We start from the raw sequence: 24,018 nt of genomic DNA, 5'->3' as shown, positions 1-24,018 counted from the left end.
AAATTTAACCCTTTGCTCCATTTTTGGCTACAAGTTGTTTTTAAAAGAATTGTTCATGGCACGTGGATGTTGCTCATGAGGCCAACATTTATTGCCCATCCTTAATTATCCTTTGAGCAGGTGGTGATGAGTTGCCTTTCTGGGGAGCGGATACACGGACAGTGCTGTGAGGAATGGAGTTCTGGATTAGTGTCAGAAACTTGCCTCCCTCTTGTCAAAACCTTCCTTTTAAATACAGATAGTGATTCCTTTCCCAACATTCCTTTCTCTTGAAAGAACTTGGGAAATATTCCATTCACAATTTACAAAACTAAAATACATTGAATAAGTCAGAAAAAGTAACATGTTTTTACGAGATAAGTGATTTTTGTTTATGTCTGTACTAGTTTAAAAAAAATCACAATTTCACTATCGCACACAGAAAAAAATGAAAGTAACTACTCATCTGATCAAGCCACTGTGATATTAGCATATGCAAATTTTGTTTTGATTATTTAGAAACAAATTATAGAATTTCTAATTCTGTAACATTTATTTTTAGATTGAATTTCAATTCACACCTACCTGAATACAGTAGTAACGAGGTTTCAGTATCTGTTCCAAGTTCACTGCTCACTGTACACCCATAAAGGCCAGCATCCTGGCTTGTGACATTCTGGATCTGAAGTCTTGCAGAATCAAGCAGTAACATCCTGTAAGATCATAAATGTAAGTCCAAATGATGGGGACCATTCAAGTTATTTGGCATATCCTACAAAGTTTGACGTAACAGACACACAAAACAAAAATCAAATAATCTCCTCGTCCCACAGATTGTGACACATCTCTCACACCTTTCTGTGAAGCTCAGAATTGCACCACTTTTGCTATTATTCAGAAAAGCTAGCGAGTCTGTCAACAGAATTATCCAGTCACTGACTCAAACCATTTGACCAAACTAGCACACATTTCCAAATAAATGTCCAAAAACCCTTCCTCACACCTATATCACATATCCTGACAGATGAACTGAACTTTGAAACTCTTTGTTTCACATCATCCATCTGCCTCTCAATCGAATTTTTGCCTTCACAATCCAAGGCAGTCCTCAATCGCTGGTCTTAATCAATCTTCCTGTTCCTTGACAGATCCAGAATTTGTTTTCAGCATTGTTATTTCTGTCGCTCTGTGGCTGAGTTGCAGTCTAACTTGAAGAATTTCACCGAAGTCTGCATTACCTTTCGCAACACATATGCCACACAATTTCTCTTATTATTTCAAGTCTAAATATGTAAACATAAATTGGGCTAAAGATTTGAACTCATCTGGTCCATTAATACCCTTCAGGGAAGGAAACTGCTACCCTTACCTAATCTGGCCTACATGTGATTCTGTTTGCCTCCATAGCAATCTGGTTGACACTTAACTGCCCTCGGGGCAATTTGGGATGGGTAATAAATACGACCTGCCCAGTGAGGCTCACATCCCCTGAATTAATTTTTAAAAACTTTTTCTGACCTTTTCTAATAATTGAATTTACTGGTGCTAGTTTTCAGCTTTGTTGCGATACATGTTTCGACATGACAATTTTAAAACTGTTTTCAAAATTTTAAATAGTAACTGAATATATTTATGATGTCGGTGTATGATTAACAACTGTGAAGAGATCTACAAAAACAAAATAAATATAGAGCTATGTGAGGTCACACACAATCTTCCTGGTATGAACCTGAAAAGAAAATACAAGTGAATTTTCGTTTATGGAAGCATCTGAATGCGGTGTGTCCTTATAAGGATGTGAGACTGCCCTCCATATGCTGATAATGCCTGAAAAAAATTGTTTTTTTTCTATGTTGTGCTTGCATAGCTCCACTTCCTCAAGTTAGAGAGAGTCAGTTTAGGACAGAGACTAACAGAGAAGAAAGACATGGTGAAAATAAAATCAGAATAAGACCGGAGAAGAACAGGCAGTGACAGAAGCCTTTGAAAACAGAATCAGGGGAAAAGAAAACCACAAAAAAAGGAATGTTTAACAGGACTTGCAGAGTGTGGACAAACTGGTGAGGGAGTTGCAAAACAGGGAAAGGTGGTGGTGGCGGCAGGAGGGGGCGAAGAGAAGAGAGTGTGAGAGAGAGAGTAAACAATCAGTGAAGGATCAATAAGTGCTAGGAAATTAATAACCCTGGGAGATTAAAGCAAAAGTTGAGAGAACAGAACCAAACCACAAATAAAATACATCACAGATTGGATGAAATCTTCATTACCAAGAGAAGTCAGGATGGGGAAAAATCGTGGCTGTAAGAGCTGCTCCTTTTTTGAGGTATTTTAGATGTTGGAGGTGATTTCCTTGAATTTCAGGTGCAGCAATTACTGTTTTATATCTAAGCTGTTGTGTTGTTTTGGAACTTTGGGGTAAGAAGATCACAACAGTTACACTTTTAAAGGAGGAAGACAGACAAAAGGCAGTGTCCACATGGTCAGTGAGGGAGAGAAAGAAACCTACACTGCTAACTGACACAGCTGTGAATCTACACAGTTACTGCCTTCGCTGTTTGAGTTCATGTACCTCTGGACATCGGAGTGCGTCTAGGAAATATTAAACAAAATTCACAGTTGACGTTGGAGAAACCAGTGTGGGCGAGTGCACAGCACAGGAACAGATAAGTGCATAGTTTTTAATGTGTAACTTTGCCATAAGTCTACAGTAGTGCGTAGAGTAGATTCTTTCTTTATTTGTTTTATTGAGATCGGTCTCTTGATTAATCTTTTTAAAATATAAACCATAAGTACTAAGTTACCCTAGAGCACTGCTTTTTTAGAGCTGCATATAGTGAAGGAGTAAAGATGGCCTTTGGTGGAGTGATATGCTCTTCTTGTCGGATGTGGGAGTTTAGGGAGAGTTCCATGTTACTGATAATTATGTCTGCAGGAAGTGCCTTTGGTTGTGAATCCTATCAGATCGCATGGATTAGTTGGAGCGGCGGTTTGAGGTAATAAGGAATTTACAAGAGCTGGGGGTGTGATAGATGGCAGTTATAGCAAGGGAGAAAAGCTGCAGATACAGTCAGATAGATGAGTTAACTCCAGGAAAGGTAGGAGGGGTAGGCAGGTAACATAGGAGTCTTCTGTGGCTATCCTCATTTCAAACAAGTATGCTGTTTTGGAAAATGTAGGGGGTGAAAGACTCTCAGGGGAATGTAGCATGAACTACCAAGTTTCTGATATTGAGACCAGCTATAACGTAATGAGGGGTACGTTGGGTTCCAAGTAATTGATTGTGACAGGGGACTCTCCAGCAGAGACACAGACACACGTTTCTGCAACTAGCAGTGAAAAGTCAGAATGGTGTGTTGCCTCTCTGGTGCCAGGATCAAGGATGTCTCAGAGACGGTGCAGAATGTTCTCACGGGGGAGAGGGATCAGCAATAGATTGTTGTACACATTGGAACCAATGACAAAGGAAGGGAAAAGGATGAGATTCTTAAGGGAGAACATAGCAAATTAGACAGCAAATTAGAAAGCAGGTCCTCGAGAGTAGTAATAATACCTGGATTACTCCCAGTGCTATGAGCTAGTGAGGATAGGAGTAGGAGGATAGAACACATGAATGTGTGACTCAGGAACTGGTGTATGGGAGAAGGATTCACATTTTTGGATCAATGGAATCTTTTCTGGCATAGAAGTGACCTGTACAAGAAGGACGGATTGCACCTGAATTGGAAGGGGCTAAATATACTTGCAGGGAGATTTGCTAGAGCTGCTCGAGAGATTTAAACTAATAAGGTGGAGGTGTGGGACCCGGGAATAGTGAGGAAAGAGATCAACCTGATACTGGTACAGTTGGGAAAAGGAGCGAGTCAAACAGTCAGGGCAGGCAGGAACAAAACAGAGAACAAGGTAGGATAGATAAATTAAACTGCATTTACTTCAATGCAAGAGGCCGAACAAGGAAGGCAGATACACTCAGAGCGTGGTTAGGGCCATGGGTCTGGGATATCATAACAATTACAGAAACATAGCTCAGAGACTGACAGGACTGGCAGCTTAATATTTCAGGATAGAAATACTATCGGAAGATTAGAAAGGAAGGCGAGAGAGGAGTGGAATGGCATTTTTGATAAGGGATAGCGTTACAGCTACACTTAGGGAGGATATTCCTGGGAATACAGACATACATATATGGGAATATTTGGGTTGAACTGAGAAATAAGAAAGGGATGATCACCTTATTGGGATTGTATTATAGACTCCCTAATAGCCAGCAGGAAATTGAGAAACAAAGGTGTAAGGAGATTTCAATTATCTATTTGTATCATCGATAGTCACAGGTGAGGTACCGGAAGACTGGAGGTTGGCTAACGTGGTGCCACTGTTTAAGAAGGGTGGTAAGGACAAGCCAGGGAACTATAGACCAGTGAGCCTGACCTCGGTGGTGGGCAAGTTGTTGGAGGGAATCCTGAGGGACAGGATGTCCATGCATTTGGAAAGGCAAGGACTGATTCAGGATAGTCAACATGGCTTTGTGCATGGGAAATCATGTCTCTCAAACTTGATTGCATTTTTTGAAGAAGTAACAAAGAGGATTGATGAGGGCAGAGTGGTAGGTGTGATCTATATGGACTTCAGTAAGGCGTTCGACAAGGTTCCCCATGGGAGACTGATTAGCAAGGTTAGATCTCATGGAATACAGGGAGAACTAGCCATTTGGATACAGAACTGGCTCAAAGGTAGAAGACAGAGGGTGGTAGTGGAGGGTTGTTTTTCAGACTGGAGGCCTGTGACCAATGGTGTGCCACAAGGATCGGTGCTGGGTCCTCTACCTTTTGTCATTTACATAAATGATTTGGATGCGAACATAAGAATTACAGTTAGTAAGTTTGCAGATGATACCAAAATTGGAGGTGTAGTGGACAGCCAAGAGGGTTACCTCAGATTACAACAGGATCTTGACCAAATGTGCTGTGAAGTGGCAGGTGGAGTTTAATTCAGATAAATGTGAAGAGCTGCATTTTGGGAAAGCAAATCTTAGCAGAATTTATACACTTAATGGTAAGGTCCTAGGGAGTGTTGCTGAACAAAGAGACCTTAGGAATGCAGGTTCATAGGTTCCTTGAAAGTGGAGTTGCAAGTAGATAGGATAGTGAAGAAGGCGTTTGGAATGCTTTCTTTTATTGGTCAGAGTATTGAGTACAGGAGTTGGGAGGTCATGTTGCGGCTGTACAGGACATTGGTTAGGCCACTGTTGGAACATTGCGTGCAATTCTGGTCTCCTTCCCATCGGAAAGATGTTGCAAAACTTGAAAGGGTTCAGAAAAGATTTACAAGGATGTTGCCAGGGTTGGAGGATTTGAGCTATAAAGAGAGGCTGAACAGGCTGGGGCTGTTTTCCCTGGAGTGTCGGAGGCTGAGAGGTGACCTTATAGAGGTTTACAAAATTATGAGGGGCATGGATAGGATAAATAGACAAAGTCTTTTCCCTGGGTTGGGGAGTCCAGAACTAGAAGGCATAGGTTTTAGGGTGAGAGGGGAAAGATATAAAAGAGACCTAAGGGGCAACCTTTTCACGCAGAGGGTGGTACGTGTATGGAATGAGCTGCAGAGGAAGTGGTGGAGGCTGGTACAATTGCAACATTTAACAGGCATTTGGATGGGTAAATGAATAGGAAGGGTTTAGAGGGATATGGGCCGGGTGCTTGCAGGTGGAACTTGATTGGGTTGGGATATCTAGTCGGCATGGACAGGTTGGACGGAAGGGTCTGTCACCATGTTGTACATCTCTCTGACTCTATCTATAAGAATAGATAGGGTGGTTGTGGTAGGGGATTTTAACTTTCCAAACATAGACTGAGACTGCCATAGTGTTAAGGGTTTAGATGGAGAGAAATTTGTTAAATGGGTACAAGAAAATATTTCTGATTCAGTATGTGGATGAACCTACTAGAGAAGAAGCAAAAATTGACCTACTCTTGGGAAATAAGGCAGGGCAGATGACTGAGGTGTCCGTGGGGGAGTACTTTGAGGCCAGTGATATAATTCTATTAGTTTTAAAATAGTGATGGAAAAGGATAGACCGGATCTAAAAACTGAAGTTCTAAATTGGAAGGCGGCTAATTTTGATGGTATTAGGCAAGAACTTCCAAAGCTGATTGGGGTTAGATGTTCACAGGTAAAGGGATGGCTAGAAAATGGGAAGCCTTCAGAAATGAAATAACCAGAGTCCAGAGACAGTATATCCCTGTTAGGGTGAAAGGAAAGGCTGGTAGGTATAGGGAATGCTGGATGATTAGAGAACTTGAGGTTTTGATTAAGAAAAAGAAGGAAGTATGTGTCACGTGAGATTGAGTGAATCCTAAGAGGAGTATAAAAGCTGTAGGAGTAATACTTAAGAGTGAAATCAGGATGCCAAAAAGGGGACATGAGATAGCTTCTTCACATTGGGTTAAGGAGAATCCAAAGAGATGTTATAAACACATTAAGGACAAAAGGGGACCAGGGAGGGAATATGGTGGGCGGCACGGTGGCACAGTGGTTAGCACTGCTGCCTCACAGCGCCAGAGACCCGGGTTCAATTCCCGCCTCAGGCGACTGACTGTGTGGAGTTTGCACATTCTCCCCGTGTCTGCGTGGGTTTCCTCCGGGTGCTCCGGTTTCCTCCCACAGTCCAAAAGATGTGCAGGTCAGGTGAATTGACCATTGCTAAATTGCCCGTAGTGTCAGGTAAGGGGTAGATGTAGATGTAGGGGTAGGGGTTGGTTATGCTTCGGCGGGGCAGTGTGGACTTGTTGGGCCGAAGGGCCTGTTTCCACACTAAGTAATCTAATCTAATCTAAAAGAGATCAGCAAGGCAGCCTATGTGTTGAGACGCAGGAAGTGGGGAAGATACTAAATGAGTATTTTGCATCAATGCTTACTGTGGAGAAGGACATGGAAGATATAGAATATGGGGAAATATTTGGTGACATCTCGAAAAATGTCCGTATTACAGAAGAGGAGGTGCTAGATGTATTGAAACACATAAAAGTGGATAAATCCCTAGGACCTGATCAAGTATTCCCTAGAAGTCTGAGAAGGGAAGTTAATTGCTGGGCCTCTTGCTTAGATATTTGTTTTATCAATAGTTACAGGTGAGGTGCCAGAAGACTACAGGTTGGCCAATGTGCTGCCGCTATTTAAGAAAGGTGGTAAGGAAAAGGAGCTATAAACCGGTGAGCCTGATGCCAGTGGTGGACAAGTTGTTGGAGGAAATCCTGAAGGATAGGATTTATACGTATTTGGAAAGGCAAGGACTGATTAGGGATAGTAAGTATGGCTTTGTGCATTAGAAATCACGTCTCATAAACATGATTGAGTTTTTGAAGAAGTAACAAAGAGGATTGATGAGGGCAGAGCACTGGATGTGATCTATGTGGACTTCAGCAAGGCATTTGACAAGGTTCCTCTTGGTAGACTGGTTAGCAAGGTTAGATCTCACAGAATTCAGGGAGAACTAGGCATTTGGATACAGAACTGGCTCAAAGGTAGAAAACAGAAGATGGTGGTGGAGGGTTACTTTTCAGACTGGAGGCCTGTGACCAATGTTGTGCCACAAGGATTGGTGCTGGGTTCGCTGCTTTTCATCATTTCGAATAAATGATTTGGATGTGAACATAGGAGATATAGTAGTAAGTTTGCAGATGGCACCAAAATTGAAGGTGTAGTCAACAGCAAAATAGGTTACCTCAGAGTACAACTGGATCTTGATCAGATGGCCAATGGACTGAGGAATGGCAGATGGAGTTTAATTTAGATAAATGCGAGGTGCTGCACTTTTGAAAGGCAAATCAGAGCAGGACTTATACACGTAATGTTAAAGTCTTGTGAGTGTTGCTGAACAAAGAGACCTTACAGAGCAGGTTCATAGTTCCTTGAAAGTAGAGCACAGGTAGATAGGTTAGTGAAGGCGGCATTTGGCATGCTTTCCTTTATTGGTCAGAGCATTGAATATAGGCATTGGGTGGCCACCTTTGGAATATTGCATGCAATTCTGGTTTCTTTCCTTTGGTAAGGATGTTGTGAAACTTGAAAGGGTTCTGAAAAGATTTACAAGGAGGTTGCCAGGGTTAGAGGATTTGAGCCACAGGGAGAGGCTGAATAGGCTGGGGCTGTTTTCCCTGGAGCATCAGAGGTTGAGGGGTGACTTTATCGAGGTTTATAAAATCATGAGGGGCATTGATAGGATAAATAGACAAGGTCTTTTTCCAGAACTAGAGGGCATAGGTTTAGGGTGAGAGGGGAAAGATTTAAAAGGGACCTGAGGGGCAGCTTTTTCACACAGAGGGTGGTGCATGTATGGAATGAGCTGTCAGAGGAAATAGTGGAGGCTGGTACAATTACAACATTTAGAAGGCATCTGGATGGGTTTGTGAATAGGAAGAGTTGAAAGGCATATGGGCCAAGTACTGGCAGGTGGGACTAGATTGGGTTGGGATATCTGGTCAGCACGGATGAGTTGGACTGAAGGGTCTGTTTCCATGCTTACATCTCTATGACTCTAAGTGGGATACATGGTTTCAGACACTGTTCAATCATGGTGTGATTTAATTATTTATACATTTCGTTGATTTACTTTCTGTATATATTTCAGGATGGAATTTTTAAAAATTTTCTTTGTGTGTAAAAAGAGATTAAACTATTTAAAATAACATGCATTGGCTTTGCAAACACACCATTAAAGAAACCCAACTTTATTTTCAGACATAATCAGACTCCACAGTGACTAAAAAAATTTCAAGGGAATCAACAACCATGGTATTTAACTTGATTTTTCACAAAATAAACACACCTCTTATTGTTAAGAATCAAATATAAAGCTGCATTCTCAATGCTGTTTTGAAACTTCAATAAAGCCAAAAAAAATCCACATTGTTGAGTTTGGCACCTATTTGCTGGAACAGGCTCAATAATCATAACACATATTTGCATAATACAGCCACAACTAGGTTTAGGAATACAAGAATAATAAGTCTGTCAAATCAGGTCACACAGAGAACAAAAATAAGTGCAGGCATTTTGATATAAGTAGAGGCTTGTCATTTTTATAATGCAGAATCATAGTGTCCCTACAGTACAGAAGCAGACCATTTGGCTCATCAAGTCTGTACCAACTATCCCATCCACGTAACCTTGCAAGTGTTTTTGTTTAAAACCATGGATAATCCACCTTGCCTACTTGTCCCTGGACACTACTGGGTTATTTTTACCATGGTACATTCACTTAACCTGCACATCTTTGGACTGGGGGAGGAAACCAGAGCACCCAGAGGAATCCACGCAGACACTGGGAGAATGTGCCAACTCCACACGGACTGTTGCCCAAGGCTGGAATCAAACCCGAATCCCTGGTGCAGTGAGGCAGCAGTGGTAACCACTCTGGCACCATGTCATCTGCTTAACTTAATAACGTATAACTTAATATACAAAATGTTAGATATTTCACAGAATGCTGGAGAAACACTGCTACAAAAGGGCAAATTTTGCTGCATATTAGTGTGAAATGTGCAGCATTAGCAGGATTTCAAAAATGCTTTACCTTAAATAGAAGTATCACATAGCTTGGTGAAATGCCAGACTGTCAGATACGTATTTGGCTCCAGTTTGGAAGAGCAGCAATACTTGAACAGTGTGGAAGAGTAAGAGTGAGGGCATCTGTCCAGAGTTTTACATTTCACTTCCTTCTGACTTGTGAAAGCACAGCATCTCAAATTGATTCACTGAAGTCTTAACGTAAACACTGTCACTCTTTTATTAATTGCTATTCACATGTAAACCTGCACCACACAGGAGCCCGGCAATGTCCATTTTGAACAAAAAGAATCCAACAATCTCCACTTGAACCTCCGTGGAATTTCCATAGCTATCAACATTCCAATATTAATTCCCCATTATCAACATCCTGGGGTTACTGCTGATCACAAACTGAACTGGACCAATCATATAAATACTGTGGGTAAGAGAGAAGGTCAGAGGCTGGGAATCCTGATGTGAGTAGGTGGTGGGGGAAAGAGTACAATTACAACATTTAAAGGCATCTGGATGGGTTTGTAAATAGGAAGGGTTTAGAGGGATAACGGCCAAATGCTGGCAAATGGGACTAGATTAGATTTGGATGTCTAGTTGGCGTGGATGAATTGCACCAAAGGATCTGTTTCCATGCTGTACAATTTTATGAGTAACTCACTTCCAGACATCTCCCCCAGGCCTGTCCACCATCTGCAAGGCACAAGTGTGATGGAAAGCTCACCACTTTTCTGGATGAGTACAGCTCCAACAGTAGACAAGAAACTTGACACCATCCAGAATAAAATAGCCCATTTGATTGCAACTCAGTCCACCAATTTGAGCATTCACTCCCTCACTGCTGAAAGACAGTGACAGCAGATTTACTGTATAACAACTCACCAATGCTCCTGGCAGCTCCTTCCTGAACTGTGGCCTCTATCACTTAAAATGGCAGCAGATGCACAGTAATAGCGTTTGCTGTATTTGTTTCTGCCACTGCTTGGATTTCCGAGGTCTGAGAGTGGCAGTACTTTCCAGAAGCAGAAGCTGTGCTTTGGCATGACACGGCACATGTGGAGACCCTCCTAGTGGTTACACTGCCATGAAGTGCTCCATTGGCAACAACACCAGCTGCAAGTTCCCCTCCAAACTACTCCTCAACATTCTGACTTGGAAATGCATCACTGTTCTTTCAGTAAAACTGGTGCAAATCCTGAAATTCCCTCTGTATTGGAATTGCAAGTTCCTACACTTCAAGGGCTCCAGCACTTAAGGAGGTGCTCACTACCACATTCTTGAGGGCAACTGGGAATGAACAAATATTGGCTGAACCAGCCACTCCCACATCACACGGAAGGAGAAAATAAAATTTTGCACAACAATCTCATAAAATAAAATGCACACAGTTTCTAATGGATACAAGTGGTATAGGTTTTCAAAAAGATCTATTGGGTCTCTTGGCTTTAAAAAACTGAGAGATGTCGGTAAATTAAAGAACCAGAAACTGAACTCTTCCTTTTCTGGGATATTTTAAATCTCACTTGAGAAATTTGGTCCTTAGATTGCTGATAAAAATCCTTCTATTCGAACCAATACAAAATGCTGTTTTGGTTTTGTCTTATGCAATTTGTACTGCCCATTGTATTGAGTGGAAAGGAGTGATTTGCAGAAAAGTAACTGAGCAACAAAACTAATACTTCTGGTCTATCATTTTTCGAGGGTATCTTAACCCAATTACAGAATGGTAAAAATGACTAGTTGTTCCTGGGAATGTACTGAAATGCAAATAGTTGTTTATTAATTTAGTAAAATGTAAATGGTTCTGAATTAATTTAGCTTTAAACATCTCATTCAGGACAGTGAAGAAAAAAGTACTAAAATACTAAATGTTAACAGCTGCAAAGATCAGTCAACAGCTGAGTCAACATAACATCCATGTCCCAAAAGTGTTTCAGTGAGAAGTAAGTAAACATTTTTTATTCACTCATGGAATGTGGGCATTCGTGGAAAGGTAAGCAATTGCTGTAGAGATCAAAGTGGTGCTGGAAAAGCACAGCAGGTCAGGCAGCATCCGAGGAGCAGGAAAATCGACATTTCGGACAAAAGCCCTTCATGAGGAATGGAGGCATGGAGCCTCCAGGGTGGAGAGATAAATGGTGACTAGGTAAGCAATTTTTGTTGCCTATTTCTAATTGGCCTTGAGAGTAGCTAAGAGTCAACCACATTCTTACGGATCAGGAGACACATACAGGCCAGGCTAAGTGAGAAGGGCAAATTTCCTTCTGTAAAGGACATTAGTAAACCAGATAGACCTACATGGTCAGCTCTCACAACTCTTTCTCTAATACATTATTGACATTTTCGGTGCTGCTTCCCTTTCTTGTCTGGAACTGGAAAAATTTACCAATTTTGCTTCCAATTTGAAATCTGCTATCTTCACCTGGTCCATCTCTAACTCCTCTTGCTGTCCATTTCTGCACCTCTGCACCTCTGCCCTCACCCCCCCCCCCTTCTCTTCCCTCTCTCAACAACAAAAGGGCCCCCTTGGTCCTCACTTTGCACAGCACCAACAACTTTAGGCCATTCAACCTCTCAAGCCTGTTCCACCACTGAATAATCTATATCTCAACTCCATTTATCTCTCATGGCTGTGATTCCCTTCATGTTCCTGCTTAACAAAATCCTATCAGCCCAACTGTGAATGATTCAGCTAAACCCTAGTCTCCATGGATATTTGTTGTTGGGAGAAAGTTTCAGATATTCACCACTCTTTGTGTGAACAGATACTTGCTGACATCATTCCTGAACAATGCAGTTCTAATTCTAAGGGAATATTCTTTTGTTCAGGTCTCCCCCTCCCAAACAAGTTTTCTATTTTTTCCTTGCAAATTCTTTTTTCGAAATGACATCATCCCTCAACCTCCTAAATATCGGCATATTTTCTTTTGGATGAGATTTGTACTGAAATCCTGTCTGTCCCCTGCAGACATACGCAAACAATACAATCGCATTATTTGAAAAAAAAAGCAGGGAAATTGTACCCAAAGACCTGATCAATAATTATTTCTCAAACAAGAACACAGATTTTCATTAGCACGTGGTGAGATTTTGTTGTGCACAAATTGCTGTCACTTTTCCTACAACAGTGACTACCCTTTAAAAAAAATATTTAAGCTTAAAAAATGAACAGTTAATGGAGAACTGCAGACAAACGCCTACAAGAAGGCAACACACACAGACCAGATACTCAACTACAGGAGCAATTATCCTAATTCCCACAAACAGAGCTGCATCAGGACATTATTTAAATGGGCCACAGCACACTGCAGCGCCTAGGAACTACAAGCAGCGGAAGAAAAATACCTATACAGGATATTCAAGAACAACGGGTATCCGATAAACACGGTGCACCGATTCTCAAACAACAAACCCAAACAAGACGAAACAATATGGCCAGAGACTCCAGCCAAATTACCATACATCAAAGACATCTTGGAAATGACTACCAGACTAGTCTGACCCCTTGGCATCATGGGAGCCCACAAACCCACCAACTGAAACAGCTACTGATGAACCTAAAGGACCCTTTACTAACAGCCAGCAAAACAAATGTCATTTACAAAATACCATGTGAGGACTGCTACAAACACTGCATTGGACAGACAGGCAGGAATCTAGCCACCCGGATACACCAACACCAACTAACCACCAGAAGACATGACCAGAATTGAATTGAATTGATTTATATTTATTGTCACGTATACCGAGACACGGTGAAAAGCTTTGCCTTGCGAGCAACACAGGTAGGTCACAAAGTTAAGTAGCATAGATAAGTAAATAATAGGTAAACATCGGCAAAAACACAGGTATAGGTGAATGCTAAGAATTTGAGAGTCCTTCAGTATTCTAAAAACAGTAGGGTAGAAAATGTTTCGAAACCAGCCTGGTGCGTGTGTTCAGGTTCCTGTACCTTCTGCCCCAATGGTAGAGGTTGTAGAAAAGCATTGCCAGGGTGGGTTGGATCTTTGAGAATGCTGGTGGCCTTTCCTTGACAGCGGTGAAAATGTGCTGCTGGAAAAGCGCAGCAGGTCAGGCAGCATCCAAGGAACAGGAGAATCGACGTTTCGGGCATAAGCCCTTCTTCAGGAATGAGGAAAGTGTGTCCAGCAGGCTAAGATAAAAGGTAGGGAGGAGGGACTTGGGGGAGGGGCGTTGGGAATGCAATAGGTGGAAGGAGGTCAAGGTGAGGGCGATAGGCCGGAGTGGGGGTGGGGGCAGAGAGGTCAGGAAGAAGATTGCAGGTTAGGAAGGCGGTGCTGAGTTAGAGGGATTTGACTGAGACAACACCTCTGGGACACCCGGACCAACCAACCCAACCACCCCGTAGCCCAACACTTCAACTCCCCCTCCCACTCCACCAAGGACATGCAGGTCCTTGGACTCCTCCACCATGGCAACACGATGGTTGGAGGAAGAGCGCCTCACCTTCTGCCTGGGAACCCTCCAATCAGAAGGGATGAACTCTGATTTCTCCAGTTTCCTCATTTCCCCTCCCCTCACCTTGTCTCAGTCAAATCCGTCGAACTCAGCACCCATCTTCCTAACCTGCAATCCTCTTCCTGACCTCTCCGCCCCCACCCCACTCCGGCCTATCACCCTCACCTTGACCTCCCTCCACCTATTGCATTCCCAATGCCCCTCCCCCAAGTCCCTCACCCCTACCTTTTATCTTAGCCTGCTGGACAAACTTTCCTCATTCCTGAAGAAGGGCTTATGCCCGAAGCGTCGATTCTCCTGTTCCTTGGATGCTGCCTGACCTGCTGCGCTTTTCCAGCAACACATTTTCAGCTCTGATCTCCAGCATCTGCAGTCCTCACTTTTTCCTTGACAGTGGGCCTGGTAGATGGATTCTATAGATGGGAGGTTGACCTTTGTAATTATCCGGGCCGAGTTCACCACTCTCTGTAACTGTCTCCGATCTTGAATGGTACAGTTGCCATTCCAGATAGTAATACATCCAAATAGAATGCTCTCGATGGCATGCCTATAAAAGTTGGCAAGGGTATTCATCGTCATGCCAAATTTTCTCAGCTGTCTGAGGAAGAAGAGGTGTTGTTGGGCCTTTGTAACCTGCACGTCCACATGAAGCTATGCTGTTAATGTGTTGAGGTGGGGGGGTGGTTGGGGGATGAGTAACATCCTGCCAAAAGTTAATAATGAGTTCCTTGATTTTGCCAGCATTGAGAGCTAAGTTGTTCTCAGTGCACTATTTTTCCAGGTCTTCCACCGCCCGTCTGCAGTCTGTTTTATCACCATCTGAGATTCGACTGGCTATGGTAGTGTCATCAGCGAACTTGTAAATGGCATTAGTCTGGTATTTGGTGACACAGTCATGGGTATATGGTGAATATAGTAGGGGGCTGAGTACGCTCCCCTGGGGGGGCTCCAGTGTTGAGCATTAATAAAGATGAAACATTATACCCAACCTTCCCTGATTGTGGCCTATAGGTCAGGAAAATGAGGATCCAGTTGCAGAGAGTGGGGCTTAGTCTGAGTCACTAAGTTTAGTAAACAGTCTCGTGGGGAAATTAGTGATAAAAGTATCACTGGTATCCTTATACACAGATAAAGGAGGATACTGCTTCAACTGGGACAACACATTCATCCTAGAACAGGCTAAACAGGGAAACACAAGGGAATTCCTAGAGGCCTGGCATTCAAACTGGAGCTCTATCAATAATCACTTCAATTTGGACCTCATTTGCCAATCTCTGAGACAAAGAACCGGACATGATATCACCCACCTTAACAGACACATAATTAGAAAGCGAGACAGAACACCAGTGCTTCATTGGAGGCTCACTGATGAAGTTACCTAGCATGCTAATGAAACATCTGAGAACAAACCTATCAGTTCAGCGAGCAAACGCACAACCTGAACAACTCAGAAATTGTCAAGTATTTAATTGGCTGCATGGCAGCATGAGACGTCCAGTGGTTGTGAAACACACAATTGCGAATGCAAGTCTTTCTTTCCTTCTATACTTAAGGGAGTATACTGATGAAATCATCCCACTGTGAAGGACATCGACACAAATCTCAATTCACTGTGCAGCCAAATGCCATGATGTCATATTAATAAAATCCTATTTATTAACATCTATAGATACGATATATGAGCCTTGTGAAAGTCTGGTTTATGTAACCCTGAACAGAATGCTGCCACACATAACTGAACTTATAACTGAGGGCTGCAACTTGGGAATCAAATAAAATTACAAACAGTACTTACTGAACTGCAGGGCTGCTAGTGAGAAACAAAAACCAAATAAGTGTAATAAGATTAGTCAAGAAGATACTTAAAATTGAAATAAGATGCAGAGCATATCTAATAAAAATGGTAGATTTTGACTCAGTGGTGCACTTTTCAATTATATTGAAAATGTTAAAATAAGTTTCTTGAAATATGATTTATAGATTGTCATCTTGCTGAGCTTGCGCATGCTTATTCAAACAACTCCCATGGGTGGCATCGGATTGAACTCCAAATTGAAGACAGCACTTTGTTTAGTTTCTGTACCTCGGGTTATTACTGAAAATCCATAAACTAGTCATACAGTACAGCTACCCTACATATTAATCTGTTCTTTACTTCTCTAATTTAAACATATAAAACGAAGTCAGAAGATACTTCAGTCAACATGTGACAAGAACATGGGTTCAAAGGCAACCATACCTGCTTCCTCTGAATGTATTAAAAAAGGCACTATTCAACAGAGTTACCATTATTATACAGAATATAATTATGAACAAAGAATATTCTCGGTCAGCACTGAAATGAATTCTAAAAATCACTTGCATCTCATCATCTGACTAAGCTTGGTCTTTGTGAACTAATTTGCTGAACTCGCAATGTATTTGGCATTTGTTGAACTGAGACATAGAAATTAAGATGAGAAAGACATTCGGCCCTTTGAGTGCACACTGCCATTCAACTTGATCCTGGCTGATGCTACACAATAGCTTTGCTGGTTTGATTTGTCCAATTTATACAGTATATAGATCAAACTCACACATGATTATATCTGTACACTTATTGCATGCATCACTGGTTTCTTGTCTAATGCCTTCCGTTACGGTTTGTGGGTCCATAGTCAACCACAACATTTTATGCTCCATGGTGTTTCTCACCTTGACTCACACATCATGATTTTCTGTGCCAATATCCTTCCTGACTACTGAATTTATTTACACCTTTTCTAAAGATGCTACATTACCTCCTTCACCCTTCTCCCTGTCTTTCCTGAATACCGAATACTCCTGAATGTTTGGTTTCCATCCTTAGTCAACCTGCAGCTATACATCTGTAATCATAACCATTTATATCTTTTTGCATTGCTAACTTATCTACCTCATTGGGAATGTTCAGTATATTAAGATACAAAGCCTTCAGGCTTGCCTTTGCAACCTTGTTTATCAGCATAACAGTATAAGTCTTATTTGTTTTTCTGCCTCTGAATTTTCTAAATTCCAATTTTGCTTATCTTGCCATCTTTGGTTTCTGTCCTCATTTTTTCCTCCTCTGTTTCCCTGCTCAGGTCCCCATCCCTCTGCCATTTTAGTTTAAAATGGCTATACTAGCAAACACCAATTGCCCCTCCACCCCACAAAAGGGCATAGGATGCAGTCCATCAAAGATGGAGATGGTCGAGGGTTTCTGAGCCCTGTGCTTGTCCACTCTGTCCACTTCTCTTTTTTTTCCACTCTTTTCTCATTTTTTTTCTCTCTTTTATATCACGTACTTCTAGTGGAAGAGTTTGGTTGCAGCATTGGAATCGATGGCAGTGAGTGGGCCCAGCATAGACTAGTGGTGGTGACAGTGGAGATTTTGACGTTCCAGTGGCTTCTAGGCAGGTCCTAGTGCTGACTCATGGCTGCTGTGGAAGAGGCGAGTTGGAGTTCCCTGTGGCATCTGCATCTGGCACAGGTTCATGGAGTTGGTGGCGCAGGTGAGTTTGGGCCCAGTACGAGACAGGGTGGTATCAGCAGCGGCTGCATTGGTGAGGTGGTGGCGGAGTTCGGGCTGGTGCTGTGCCCAGCTGGATTGGTGACCACTGGTGTCCTCACTAGGATTGATGAGATCCGAGTGAAGACACACAGTGCCGAGGACATTGTTGGAGGTGAGAGATGCCTTCTTAAAAATCGCTAAGTGATAACTTTCATTCCAGCGGTGGCAGTGCAAAGAAAAGGGGCTCGTGCCTGGCCACTGGGCCCATGGCGGAGCATTTAACAAGAAGAATTGTAAAGTCGAACACTTTTTCTTTATTTTGCTGCCTTTATATTCCATGCTTTGGTTGATTTTTCTGTGTTTTAAGATTGTGCCAGAGAGTGGCGACACTATATAAGTATAATAAATTACACGCGACAATAAATAAATAAAACCAGATACATGCATCATGCATGCAACAGTCCCAGCTTCCCCAGAGCTGGTCCCAATATCTTAGAAAACTGAATCCCTCCTTCCTGCACTATTTCTCCAGTCACATATTCATCGGGAATATCCTGTTATTTCTACTCTTACGAGTTGGTGGCACTGGTAATAGTCCAGGGATTCTCTAAGGATTAGAACCTTTGAGGTCCTACCTTCTAAGTTCGGTCCTAATTTCCTATATTCTGCTTGTTGGACCTCATCCCTTTTTTTAAACCTCTATCTGTTTGCCCTCGCTCTTCAGAGAGCCCTGCATCTGCTCTGAGACATCAATGACCCTGGTTTCAGGAAAGCTACATACTATCCTGGAGTCTCTTTTACAGCTGCAGATACCTGGCAAATGCCAATGCCAGGCACCGCACCAACCTTAGCAAATATTAAGGTTAATATTTCTAACAAACTTTACACCAGTGAACTTTAGACTTGGTTTAAGAAGCTGGATGTGTTAACCGGCAGGATCTAGTGAACGAGATTCCATGTCTGATTCCTTTATCCCTCCCATCACTAGCAGGAACAATATTTCAAGTTGGAAAATCGATAAACATGGTTATCGGCATTGTAATATGGATGGGGACTGCGCAAAATACAGAATAATTAAAACACGTTGCAAATGAGAATCAAACAGCGAGCTGAACTTTGAGGTCACACATGGGTGGGAACTGCCTTAAAACTACTGTGCCACTGACCTTCTAGTCTCCTGCTGCCAGACATTTCTGCCACGCAGGGTTGGAGACTCGCGATCTTCCCAGCACCTCCATCGACAGAGAGGACATAATTAAGATGAATTAAAGGAAGCTGCCTGGGATTTTGCAGTCTCATGGCTTCCTACACTGGTTGGTGCAATTTAGACCCAATAACGTTAGATCAAGTCTAGAGATCAACTCTTCTGCAGGAACAGCCACAGGTTGCCATGGAGGGAGGGTTCTTCTGTAACCGGGGTGGTTGAGGCTCTGTAACTATTTTTAAAGAAGATTTTAAATAGTTGGAGGGAGAGAAGCAGCTCCAAGTGGCAATGCTCCCGATGCCCATTACAGTCGGCATCTCCCCTCCTTCTGGCAAGCCCCTGATTGGCCCTGCAGCCCACCCATGACCCTTACTTGGACACAAGTACCTGTTTTCACTCCAAGCAAAGCTGGCACCCCTTTGAAGATCCCAGTGAGTAATTGTTTCTTCATGCAGCTGGTTCAGGACCTAGAAAGAGTCCTAAATTCTGTTTCCTGCCACTAGCAAGAAGATCCAGCCCATTGTGTTAGCCTGTTCATAGGAAGGTTAATAACAGAACAGGGAGAAGCTTGTCTTAGCAATCTTGATGGACAGCATTTTGATGCCAGTAGCACATACTTGGATTAAAGGCACCACACGCTCCTGATTTTCCTCTCATTTAAAAAAGTGAGCTGCCTGGATTCCTGACTGTCACGACGCATCACCTGATGCTCTGCAAAGAGAAAGACCTTTAATTCTCATTCAAAAGATTTATCATGTCTCTAGCACTGCAAGAGATTGCGGAGGCTCTCTTCACCTTTGATTGGCATTGAATAACTCAGCCCAACATAGAAGTCGCAGAGTTTGTTGTTGCATCTGTCCTTGGGATTTCTGGTGTTGTTGTTTCAGATAGGTTCTCAGATTAGTCTGAAATTTATGACGCAAGCTTAATGAATGGGATTTTTCTGAGATGGAACTGACATTACTGGAACAGAGCGTAACAGAAGTTGAAATGGAGAAACTCCACAATATCTATGCTGAGCTCAAGACGGGTTGCTTATCCTGTTACATGTATTTCCAACTGGGATAAGAGTACCAGTTTCAAAAGAAGCAAAATGAAGAAAAACATCAGATCTGATGAAGAGTCATCAAACTTGCAACGTTAACTCTGCTTTCTTCTCATGGGTGCTATCAGACCTGCTGAGTTTCTCCAGTACCGTGCTTTTATGTTCAAAAGAAAGTTCTTCTTGCAGGCTGCCTTCTCCTCCAAATTTATCATCAAATGTAGTTTATAGCAACTATCTAAAGCTGTTGGCACTTTTGTCATCACAAAACTGAACAAATTAGAGGAAACATACAACATTATCAACAACATCCTAACTGGCATAAATTTCACAAAAGAGAATAACAGACTCCCCTTCCAATGTCACAGTGGAATGAACAGATAATGGAGAACTGCAGACCAGCGTCGACAGGAAAGTAACACACACAGACCGGTTACTTAACTACAGAAGCAATCATCCCAATGCTCACAAACAGAGCTGCATCAGAACATTATTTAAGTGGGCCACAACACACTGCAGCATCCAGAAACTACGAGCAGCAGAAGGAATATACCTATACAGCACATTCAAGAAGAATGGGTACCCGATAAACACAGTCCACTGATTCTGAAACAACAAGCCCAAGCAAGTAGACACAACACATACACAGACTCTAGCCACACTACCATACATCAAAAACAGCTCAGAGATGACTACGGGACTACTCCAACCCCTTGGCATCATGGTATTCCACGTACCTACCAACATGCTGAAACAGCTACTGATGAACCCAAAAGGACCCTATAACAACAACCAGCAAAACAAATGACATTTACAAAGCACCATGCAAGGACTGTAACAAATACTACATCGGACAGATAGGCACAAAACTAGCCATCAGGAACACCAACTAGCCACCAAAAAATATGACCCACTATCACTAATATCCTTACATACAGATGAAGAAGGACACCACTTCGACTAGGACAACACATCCAGGATTAGTGGTGCTGGAAGAGCACAGCAGTTCAGGCAGCATCCAAGGAGCTTCGAAATCGACGTTTCAGGCAAAAGCCCTGAAGCGTGGAGAGATAAGCTAGAGGAGGGTGGGGGTGGGGAGAAAGTAGCATAGAATACAATGGGTGAGTGGGGGAGGGGATGAAGGTGATAGTTCAGGGATGAGAGGGTGGAGTGGATAGGTGGAAAAGGAGATAGGCAGGTAGGACAAGTCTGGACAAGTCATGGGGACAGTGCTGAGCTGGAAGTTTGGAATTAGGGTGAGGTGTGGGAAAGGGGAAATGAGGAAACTGTTGAAGTCCACATTGATGCCCTGAGGTTGAAGTGTTCCGAGGCGGAAGATGAGGCGTTCTTCCTCCAGGCGTCTGGTGGTGGGGGAGCGGCGGTGAAGGAGGTTCAGGACCTCCATGTCCTAGGCAGAGTGGGAGGGGGAGTTGAAATGTTGGGCCACGGGGCGGTTTGGTTGATTGGTGCGGGTGTCTCGGAGATGTTCCCTAAAGTGCTCTGCTAGGAGGCGTCCAGTCTCCCCAATGTAGAGGAGACCACATCAGGAGCAATGGATACAATAAATGATATTAGTGGATGTGCAGGCAAAACTTTGATGGACGTGGAAGGCTCCTTTAGGGCCTTGGATAGAGGTGAGGGAGGAGATGTGGGCACAGGTTTTACAGTTCCTGCATTGGCAGGGGCAAGTGCCAGAATGGGAGGGTGGGTCGTAGGGGGGTGTGGACCTGACCAGGTAGTCACGGAGGGAACAGTCTTTGCGGAAGGCGGAAAGGGGTGGGGAGGGAAATATATCCCTGGTGGTGGGGTCTTTTTGGAGGTGGCAGAAATGTCGGCGGATGATTTGGTTTATGCGAAGGTTTGTAGGGTGGAAGGTGAGCACCAGGGGCTTTCTGTCCTTGTTACGGTTGGAGGGATGGGGTCTGAGGGCGGAGGTGCGGGATGTGGACAAGATGCGTTGGAGGGCAACTTTAACCATGTGGGAAGGGAAATTGCGGTCTCTAAAGAAGGAGGCCATCTGGTGTGTTCTATGGTGGAACTGGGCCTCCTGGGAGCAGATACGGCGGAGGCGGAGAAATTGGGAATACGGGATGGCATTTTTGCAAGAGATAGGGTGGGAAGAGGTGTAATCCAGGTAGCTGTGGGAGTCGGTGGGTTTGTAAAAAATGTCAGTGTGAAGTCGGTGTCATTAATGGAGATGGAGAGGTCCAGGAAGGGGAGGGAGGTGTCAGAGATGGTCCAGGTAAATTTAAGGTCAGGGTGGAATGTGTTGGTGAAGTTGATGAATTGCTCAACCTCCTCGTGGGAGCACGAGGTGGTGCCAATGCAGTCATCAATGTAGCGGAGGAAGAGGTGCAGAGTGGTGCCGGTGTAATTACAGAAGATCAACTTTTCTACATAGCCAACAAAGAGACAGGCATAGCTGGGGCCCATACGTGTGCCCATGGCTACCACTTTGGTCTGGAGGAAGTGGGAGGATTCAAAGGAGAATTTGTTAAGGGTGAGGACCAGTTCGGCCAAACGAATGAGAGTGTCAGTGGAAGAGTACTGTTGGGGACGTCTGGAGAGGAAAAAACGGAGGGCTTGGAGGCCCTGGTCATGGCGGATGGAGGTGTAGAGGGATTGGATATCCATGGTGAAGATGAGGCGTTGGGGGCCGGGGAAACGGAAGTCTTGGAGGAGGTGGAGGGCGTGGGTGGTGTCTCGAACGTATGTGGGGAGTTCCTGGACTAGGGGGGATAGGACAGTGTCGAGGTAGGTAGAGATGAGTTCAGTGGGGCAAGAGCATGCTGAGACAATGGCTCGGCCAGGGTGGTCAGGCTTGTGGATCTTGGGAAGGAGGTAGAACCGGGCAGTGCAGGGTTCCCAGACTATGAGGTTGGAAGCTGTGGGTGGGAGATCTCCTGAGGTGATGAGGTTCTGTATGGTCTTGAGATGATGGTTTGGTGATGGGGGGTGGGGTCATGGTTGAGGTGGCAGTAGGAAGAGGTGTCTTCGAGTTGGCGTTTGGCTTCAGCGGTGTAGAGGTCAGTGCACCAGACTACCACTGCGCCCCCTTTATCCGCTGGCTTAATGGTGAGGTTGGGATTGGAGCAGAGGGATTGGAGGGCTGCGCGTTGTGAGGGTGAGAGGTTCGAGTGGGGTCGACAGGTTGAGGCGGTTAATGTCCCTGCGGCAGTTGGAAATGAAGAGGTCGAGGGTAGGCAATAGGCCAGCGCGGGGTGTCCAGGTGGATGCAGTGTGTTAGAGGTGGGCGAAGGGGTCCTCGGAAGGTGGGCAGGAGTCCTGATTGTGAAAGTAAGCTCGGAGGCGGAGGGGACGGAAGAATTGTTCGATGTCACGGCGTGTATTAAATTCATTGATGTGTGGACGGAGGGGGATGAAGGTGAGTCCTTTGCTGAGGACTGATCGTTCGTCCTCAGTGAGGGGGAGGTCTGGGGGGATGGTGAAAACTCGGCAGGGCTGGGAGCTGGGATCTGGTGTGGGTGTAGAGCTGGGAGTGGGGGCAGAACCTGTAACTGGAGTGGGTGTGATGGTGGGGGGAATGGGGGTGGAGTCAGGAGCAGGGGTAGTGTTCCCCTCGGGGTTCTGGGGAGTGGGAATAGTGACAGTGGGGTCTGTTGGGGGCAAGTCAGCAGAATGCAGGTGAGTGGCGCTGGTGGGGGCAGAAGTGGTGGTGACCACGGCAGTAGGGGTGGCGGAAGTCACTGAGCGTGTGGCATCAGCGATGATGTGAGGGGCGGAAGTGGCTGTGGGAGTGGCCATGATGGGGGCGGGAGTGACATCATCACTCAGCGTGGGGGTGGTAGCTGCATCAGCCGTATGGCTAATGGCATTTCCGAGGCCAGGGGAATCTTCTGGAATATTTGAGGAGCGCTGGTTATGGAGGTGGGTGGATAAAAGTTTGTTGTACTTACAGTTTTTGATGTTTGAGATGGAATTGAAATACTGTTTGTTGAGAGTATGAATTCTCCTGAGGATGTAGTACAGAGTGGGTCCTTTGCAATTCTGAGAGAGTGTGGCCCTCAGCTGAAGCAGGGCTGACTGTAGAGAGGACCTCTCCATCTCCATTAGTGATGACCAACTTGACACTGACATTTTTTATAAACCCACCGACTCCCACAGCTACCTCTGCCCACCCTATCTCTTGCAAAAATGCCATTCCAAACTCCCAATTTCTCCACCTCCGCCGTATCTGCTCCCAGGAGGCCCAGTTCCACCACAGAACACACCAGATGGCCTCCTTCT

At 44.0% G+C, this 24,018-nt stretch overlaps 1 protein-coding gene across 4 annotated transcripts in view; it reads right to left on the bottom strand.

The window, feature by feature from the left end:
• Window positions 1-24,018, bottom strand: part of adamtsl3 (ADAMTS-like 3) — a 651,955-nt gene that overhangs the window by 51,900 nt on the left and 576,037 nt on the right. For all 4 annotated transcript variants that reach the window (XM_072564789.1, XM_072564791.1, XM_072564790.1 and 1 more), the window contains one exon: window positions 565-692. In XM_072564789.1, coding sequence (XP_072420890.1) covers window positions 565-692 — 128 coding nt within the window. The remainder of the gene's footprint in view (window positions 1-564; window positions 693-24,018) is intronic.

The sequence above is a fragment of the Chiloscyllium punctatum genome, chromosome 48, assembly GCF_047496795.1.
Source record: "Chiloscyllium punctatum isolate Juve2018m chromosome 48, sChiPun1.3, whole genome shotgun sequence".
Lineage (NCBI taxonomy): Eukaryota > Metazoa > Chordata > Chondrichthyes > Orectolobiformes > Hemiscylliidae > Chiloscyllium > Chiloscyllium punctatum.
Note: the sequence above shows the minus strand (reverse complement) of the source record. Positions and strands in the feature narration are given on the sequence as shown.